Here is a 7818-nt window from a genome sequence, read left to right on the forward strand (position 1 = left end):
ACATCTTCTCAGGCCTACATTTGTTACATTAGTGCCACCAGTGATGATAGTCACACATCAAAGACTGTTATTCAACCTAATAAGGAGGAAAAATTGCAGAAATTATTGACACAATATGAGGATGTATTTCAGGAACCAACTGGTCTTCCTCCTGCAAGAAGGCATGACTGGTCTTCCTCCTGCAAGAAGGCATGACCACCACATACCTTTATTAGAAGGTAGTCAACCAGTTAATCAAAGGGGATACAGGGTTCCCTATGTTCAAAAAAATGAAATCGAAAGGCGGATCAAGGAGATGTTAGCATCAGGATTCATACAATGCAGCACCAGTCCCTTTGCATCTCCAATCATACTAGTTAAGAAGAAGGATGGCTCGTGGATAATGTGTGTGGATTATAGGAAATTGAACAACATTACAATGAAGAATAAGTATCTGATTCCCATTATTGATGGATTACTGGATGAACTCAAAGGAGCTAAATGGTTTACTAAGTTAGAACTGAGGGCTGGATACCATCAAATTAGAGTTGCTCAAGCTGATATTCCCAAAACCGCATTCAGGACACACCAAGGGCTATACAAATTTAGGGTGATGCCCTTTGGCCTCACCAATGCACCAACATCCTTTCGGACATTAATGAATGAGGTATTCCGGCAACAATTAAGGAAGCATGTGTTAGTGTTCTTTGATGACATTCTGATTTACAGTGGGAGTTTTGGGGAGCATCTAGTATATCTGCAGGGTGTCTTACAGAAGATGAGAGAGAATCAACTGTATTTGAAGAAGAGCAAATGCTCCTTTGGCCAAACCCAGTTGGAATACTTGGGACATATAATATCACAAGAGGGAGTAGCAACTGATCCCAGCAAGGTGAAAGCAATGCAACAGTGGCCATCTCCTAGAAGTCTCAAACAGTTAAGAGGATTCCTTGGTCTCACAGGGTACTATAGAAAGTTTGTTAGGAATTATGGGTTGATCAGCAAACCCTTAACCAATTTACTAAAACAATGAGCTTTCAAATGGTCTATAGAAGCTGAAGAAGCATTCCAGCAACTTAAACAAGCTATGATGACCACCCCAGTGTTGGCCCTGCCTGATTATAACCTACCATTCGTCATAGAAGCTGATGCCAGTGGCAAGGGAGTAGGTGTTGTATTGATGCAGTAGGGGAGACCCTTGGCATACATGAGTAAAGGATTATCAAAGAAATATTAGGCTCTATCAACATACGAACAAGAATTACTGGCCATTGTAACGGCTACTCAAAAATGGCATGGTTATCTACAAGGAAACCATTTTTCCATTAAAACTTATCACCAAAGTTTAAAGTTCCTGTTAGAGCAAAGATTGTCCACATTGTTGCAACAAAAATGGCTGGCCAAGTTACTGGGATTGGATTATGAGATTATTTATAAAAAGGGGAAGGAAAATGTAGTGGCTGATGCACTTTTCAAACTTTCTGAGAATAAAGAGAATGGAAAACTCCAAGCCATCACAGCTGTACGTCAAGGCTGGTTGAGTGATGTTAAAGATAGTTATGACCAAGACATCACAGCACAAGAGATCCTACAAGGAATTATAAGTGGAAATGATGTTTTTCAGTCTTACAAGTTTAACCAAGAAATTATTATAGTGGACAACAAGGTTTTGATTGGTAACAAGGGAGAATTACGGAAACAGGTGTTATGGTTACATGATAGTTCAACAGGTGGTCATTCTGGTCAAGAAGCAACTTATAAGAGAGTATCACAATTTTTCTACTGGCCATGATTGAAGAAGGATGTTATTCAGTATGTGCAAGACTGCGATGTGTGTCAAAGAATCAGAGGAGGAAATCAACACCCTTTCGGCTTACTACAGCTCCTACCAGTGCCAGAACAAATATGGGAAGATATCTCTCTTAATTTTATAGCAGGACTACCTAAGTCAGGAGACAAGGATTGTATCATGGTCGTGATTGACAGATTTTCAAAGATGGGACATTTCGTTGCTCTGTCTCATCTAGTTTCTGCAATCACTGTAGCTCAACTGTTCTTGGATACTGTCTATAAACTGCATGGAATGCCAAAGACAATGGTCTTTGATCGAGATAAACTATTTACTAGTAATTTTTGGAAAGAATGATTCAACTGTCTAGGCACTCAGTTGAACATGAGCACTTCCTATCACCCTCAAACCGATGGGCAAACAGAGAGGTTGCATAGGTGCTTGGAGCAGTATTTACGAGCGATGACCAGTTGCAGACCCAGACAGTGGTTGAAGTGGCTACCATTGGCTGAATGGTGGTATAGTTCGACATACAATAGTGCAATAAAAAGGAGCCTATATGAAGCAGTTTATGGAGTACAACCCAGACAGATGTGCATTCCCGCTTCACACAGATCTTTAGTAGCCACAGTAAAGGACTTTCAAGTGAAACGTGAAGCCATGAATCAACTGCTTAAAGAAGTTATCACGGTAGCTCAGCACAAATATAAGGTGTATGTTGATAAACAGAGGACCGGAATCTCATTTCAGGTGAGTCAGATGGTATTCTTAAAGCTACAGTCGTACAGACAGCTCTTAGTTGCAGTAAGGAAGCACCTTAAACTGGCACACAAGTACTTTGGACCATTTGAGGTAGTAGAGAAGATTGGTCAAGTAGCTTACAAACTCAAACTTCCCCCTGGTAGCTTGGTGCACCCTGTATTCCATGTGAGCTTTGCTTAAACGAAAGGTAGGATGTAAGTACTCTGTTAGCACCACATTACCCAAGGTGGGAGTACAAGGACAATTCCTAGTCTATCATGTCAAGTTACTTCAGAGAAGAATGATCAAGAGAGGTAATGTTGTTGTAATTCAGTGGTTGATACAATGGTCTCACTCCATTAAAGAAGATGCCAGTTGGGAAGATGCAGACCAAATTACCGAGCAGTACCCAGAGTTCAATCCTGTGGACTAGGATTGTTTGAAGGAGAGGGTGATGTAACAAATGGGCCTTAATAGTAATTTGTTACATCTAAACATTTAAATATCTATTACTTAAATATCGAGAGTACGGTGTCGTATGGTATGGGAGCACAGTCGTTTAGAGCAGAGCATCTTTATGGGTTCCTGTGCCCATCATGTACCAACCTCGGCGAGTAATAGAGTGACACGTGTAGTAAGGGGACTTGTGGCATTTTATAGCTGTTGACAGGAGATGAGAGAATCATGTGTGACTTGTGCCTCATTTTACTTTCATCTTGTATTCCTCTTTGAAAAGTTTTTTACAATGAAGTTTTATTCTTGTTTTATTCTGTCAAGTTAATTTTCATCAGTTTTACATTTTTGTTAAATGAACGGTTATAACAGTATGCAATAACATCGCTTGTTGTAGACCAATCCCCTTATAAGTAATTTGTATTTGAATTTAAGGGCATGAATCAAAGCGTTCACAACTTGGTGGCATTTAGAATTAGAAGTGTTTGGACCTCTTACAAACCTGACCTTGTCCTAGTACAGTTTTCATTGCAAGCAAGCCCGCAACAGGCAAAACAACGGTAAAAATACTTCTTCTTTTTCTTTTTTGTAAAGCTCATGTTTCGCAAAAACAATAGCAGAAAGCCAGAAACAGCAATACTTCGCCGATGGTTTGTTCACCACTACAGTCTCCTAGCAACATGTATAATACAAACTTACATGGATTTAATAATCCACTACCTTTCTATATCAAATGCGCATTAGGTTTTAGGGAACATCCACCGCTTGCCCGCTGCCAGTGAAAAACTGGCCTACTTTGCACAGATGACAAAAATCTGACACCTAATCAATTCATCCTTCCCAAAGGAAAATCACTAAATTCAAATGATTTTGCCGATGCAAATTTTGCATTCCAAATATCTTCAAGCAAAGTAAAATAATGTGTTTGAAAGGAAACTGTATTGTTTCAACAACATCTAATTCTAAACATTAAATAGTTAACAAGAGCAACCTAACCAGGCACTTCCAAGCAACTATTAACAATAGTATGTCATAAAAGAATTTTAATTCTGAGCAACGGCTGAAGAAGTCTCCACAACCAGAACCACTATCGCAGTATGACAAAGTACGAAGATAACAAGTAATAATACCAGAAGTCATATATTCTACCAGTTAACAACTAAAGCTAACATATTATAGAAAACAGGGTTCAACAGAAAACTTTAAGCTACTGGTAAATTAATGTCATTTGAGATCAGAAATTGTTTTACAGCCAGAAACACCAATTTCACAAAATTCTACCTCTTGCCTTCGCGTTCCTTCTTAAAGCCTCTTTCTTGTTCCATCAGATTGCTTGAAAGTTAGGCCACCAAAGTTTCTGTACCGACCTTTTTATGTAATTCTATGTTGTTGATTGGACAGGTAACCTAGGGTGGTTATGCTCGCCCTCATACGTAACAATAAGCATAGAAGGCTCTTCCAAGCACCTCTCCACGTGTTTCCTTGCAGGGCAACCTCTCATGCTGCTACATTTATAGTAACCTCTGCACAAAACCGAATAAAGAATCTTTCATCAACACCATTGACAAAAGATATGGTAGCTGCATCCTGCACTGGGAGATTAGTGATAAGTATAGCTTCGTTCACTGTTACAGTGTCGCATATCAGTTGATACATAATGGGTGTAACCCTTTGGTATTGTACTGAACACCTTTATTTTTCTGTTTACTGGAACCTATTACGAAATTAGGATAAATACTTGTTGTATTTAGACAAAGCTAATAGCGGAGCCTCTGACCTCTACCGACTCAAGAGCTGAACTGCAAAATAATGTCATAAGCATATCTTATCTAATGTTCCTGCATATCTTATACAAGACGCTCTTACAACTGATTCACGGCTAAAAAATAGGAGAAGGTGGTTCCACTACTTACTCAACCTAACTTACACTTATCTACAGAAAAGACCAAGTCTTTGCTATTTATTTGCACTCAAATAACAAATGAAAATAATAAAGTAAGCTAGCACATAGCACCCTTCATGTCAAGGAAGAAGGAATAATGCTGCCAGCAAAAAGAAAATTCATGATCTGCATACCATTTACTTCTTTTCTTTTAGAGTGCAAGCTTTCTTAGTACCTCCACATACCATAAGAGAGTAGGTATCGACTAGAAAATTAACAAGACTTAGCATTAGCAGAGCACAAAAAGAAAGAGGAACAAAGTAATTTTCTTTTGCACCAACCAAAATATATTTCACTAATCAAACACATTGCACCATAAAAACAAAATCCATTGAAAAAATCTGGTAACATACAGAGCATAAAGTTTTTTCATATTATCTAGTAACATACTAACATCTCAATATAGAGCAGACAACCAATGTACCTTGGGTGCGGAGAACCCTTGATAGGCTTCTGCCCATATTTTCTCCATGAATATTCATCAGGAGGGATGTCTGCAAGCTTGTTGCTTATAGCAGGTACTTTGATTGATCGCTTTACCCTATGTTTTCTGTTCAGTGTCAAAAAGGAGAAACTGTAAATAACAGAACAGATAAGCAATGCAATAAAATGTGCTATGAGATATTTACAAGCATTAACCTCTTCTTTGAGCAATGACATCTACCACTACTTCCACATTTTACACTGCCATCATCTCCCTTGGCAGAGCACCTCCTTTTGTGTTGGTATGAGCTCTGATCCAAAGAACGGGACGCTCCAATTAAATGAAAAGCTTTAGAGTCCAAATTGGCCACACTCCCATCAACGCTCAATGATGACATAAATGACCTACTGGATGACATGGTGGGCGTACAGGTCGAGCTATCAAAGTTCAGGCTTATACCACTATTACTCCGCCGATACATCATTTCAGCTTGCTGTTTTAACTGTTGTTGCTGAAATTGATATTTCTGTTGCAGAAAGTGATAATTCGACGACAGTGGTGTCTGTTGGGAAATCTGAAGAGGGTTGTTCCCATTCGAACTTAAGTCCAGTGATAAGTTCCCCAAAGTAAGATTACTCTTAACATTCGAACCCAAATCAAGAACCGGGGTCTCACGGAAATCATTCGAAAGAAGCTGAATGGCTTTAGGTTGATAATCAGTTCTACCAACTGAATTATCTAAAAGTATGTTTTGAGGTAAAGGAGTATGAAATTTCTTAGCCCTTCTTACTCTAGCATGACCTAAACCAGCATTGAGTAAAGAAACGACTTTCTTGAATTTCGAAACAGCTTCACCAGTTTCAACCATCATATTCCTATACTGAATCTGATCCTTGGGCTGAGATATTAGACTCAAGACTCTATGACCGCTCTCCACAGCCAATTTATTAGCAACTTCAATCTCCATTTTTTCACCAATCCTTGAACAACAAACTCAAATAAAAAAAGGCCCAAACAACCTAATTTTACAAACCCAAGTTTCCAACCAAACCACACCACCAAAACCACTAAAAATCTAAACTTTAACTTGACATATCATCAAGAAAACATAAAAAACCAAAATGGTATTAAAAATAAAAGAACTTGATCGAAATTTAAAGAAAATCCAACTCAACTACAACTTAACTTTCTATTATACATACAAATATATTACATACATCATAAAGATTCAAGAACACAACAATGGGAATATTAGATTTAACTGAAGACTGTAAAAAATAAAAAATAAAAAGAACAGACCTTAAAGTGAGCTTGAGTGCTGTAAAAACTGTAGATTTATGAATTCCCCATGAGTGTGAAAGAGAAGACTTTGCTTCTCTTAGCTCAAAGAATCCACACAACCCCAAAAGTTATACAGATTAAGTAATCTTTTATCAGTCTATATAGAGAAATTAAGAAGAAAAGGAGAGTGTGTATAAATAGTCTATACAATATAGTGTATCACTTTGTGTTTATATAAGCAGGGCAAATGGAGTGAAGAGGACTGTGCTCTCTGTCACATGTAAGATTCACTTGTAGACTTATAGTTGTATTTATTCCGTTTTCTTTCGAACTTTGTTTAGAAAATTAATTTGTTGCAATAATTTAAATTGTTTTCTTATGTGAAGTTGACATACACTAGTTCTCTAATTGTGGTCGAGCTAGGAGAGTTTTATCTAGCCGAGTAACTTGTTTAATTTATCTAGTTTAAATCTTTAACCAAACTCAATTTTTTTAATGTTATCGGTTAAATTGGGTCATCTGACAGACAAAGACTTCATTAATTTTACACTTAATTGAGTATAAATTCTATAAATTCAACTTTTTTATTTTCACTAACCTAATCAAAGCAGGTTAAACGAGTTATAGCACGCCAACGTGGATCGAATTACTGGTCTAATCGATGGATTGTAATATCACGATTTTGTATTCAAATAGAAATAAATCTGGATCTATTAGAAAGGGGAGGTGGGAGAAGTACAATTTAAAAGCTACTACAGCTATGTTTTATGCTCGGTGCAAATTATGAAAATCTCTGCCAGATGGTAGCCGAAAATGGAAAATAGCAGATTAGCAATTGATTATATACCGACACTAATATGCATACAACCAATAATACGTCGACACATCTTGGGCCGCCTCCACTGAGTACCACACGTGAGCCGAGGTACAGTGTTTGACTAGTTACTCCCTTCGTCACAAATTAATGATCATGGGTCAAAAACCGGACCGGATCAACCGGATCGAAAACTGGATTTTTTCAGAATTAAGGACCGAGAACTGGACTGGCTTTATCCGGTCTTGAGACCGGACCGGAAAAACCCGGATTGGACCGTGACCGGACCGTTTTGAACCGGTTTAATTAATATTTATATAAAAAATTTATTTATATAATTTTATTTTAATTTTTTTTCAATTTATATACATTAAAAATTTTGTTAATTGATACCT

General features: G+C 37.6%; 2 protein-coding genes across 5 annotated transcripts; one reads left to right on the plus strand and one right to left on the minus strand.

Annotated features, from left to right (window-relative positions):
* The first annotated feature begins 2230 nt into the window (after positions 1–2230).
* Positions 2231–2710, plus strand: LOC141690999 (uncharacterized). The gene has a single exon (XM_074495750.1). It carries the CDS (start codon positions 2231–2233, stop codon positions 2708–2710), a length of 480 nt encoding a protein of 159 aa, XP_074351851.1.
* Positions 2711–4003: 1293 nt separating this feature from the next.
* On the minus strand, positions 4004–6885 carry LOC141692280 (putative WRKY transcription factor 21). Of its 4 annotated transcripts, XM_074497037.1 has the most exons (4): positions 6628–6879; positions 5544–6308; positions 5329–5454; positions 4004–4485 (listed from the first exon to the last, which is right to left on the minus strand). In XM_074497037.1, the coding sequence occupies exons 2-4, from the start codon at positions 6293–6295 to the stop codon at positions 4344–4346; spliced, it is 1020 nt and encodes a 339-aa protein (XP_074353138.1). In that variant the 5' UTR covers positions 6296–6308; positions 6628–6879; the 3' UTR covers positions 4004–4343. The 4 variants fall into 4 exon arrangements, with proteins under 4 accessions (XP_074353138.1, XP_074353139.1, XP_074353137.1 ...); XM_074497038.1 differs by having other exon boundaries at positions 4004–4549; positions 5544–6885; XM_074497036.1 differs by having other exon boundaries at positions 5544–6880.
* Between the last annotated feature and the right edge of the window lie 933 nt (positions 6886–7818).

Source organism: Apium graveolens, chromosome 10 (assembly GCF_009905375.1).
Source record: "Apium graveolens cultivar Ventura chromosome 10, ASM990537v1, whole genome shotgun sequence".
Lineage (NCBI taxonomy): Eukaryota > Viridiplantae > Streptophyta > Magnoliopsida > Apiales > Apiaceae > Apium > Apium graveolens.

What these genes read in the sequence shown, in the direction of transcription:
- LOC141690999 (XM_074495750.1), top strand. Translation starts at nt 2,231, where the DNA reads ATGACCAGTTGCAGACCCAGACAGTGGTTGAAGTGGCTACCATTGGCT.
- LOC141692280 (XM_074497036.1), bottom strand. Translation starts at nt 6,295, where the DNA reads ATGGAGATTGAAGTTGCTAATAAATTGGCTGTGGAGAGCGGTCATAGA. An exon ending in TGTCATTGCTCAAAGAAGAG is followed by an intron (nt 5,455 to 5,543) that starts GTTAATGCTTGT and finishes GACACTGAACAG; the next exon opens with AAAACATAGGGTAAAGCGAT. An exon ending in AAGGGTTCTCCGCACCCAAG is followed by an intron (nt 4,486 to 5,328) that starts GTACATTGGTTG and finishes GGTTTTGTGCAG; the next exon opens with AGGTTACTATAAATGTAGCA.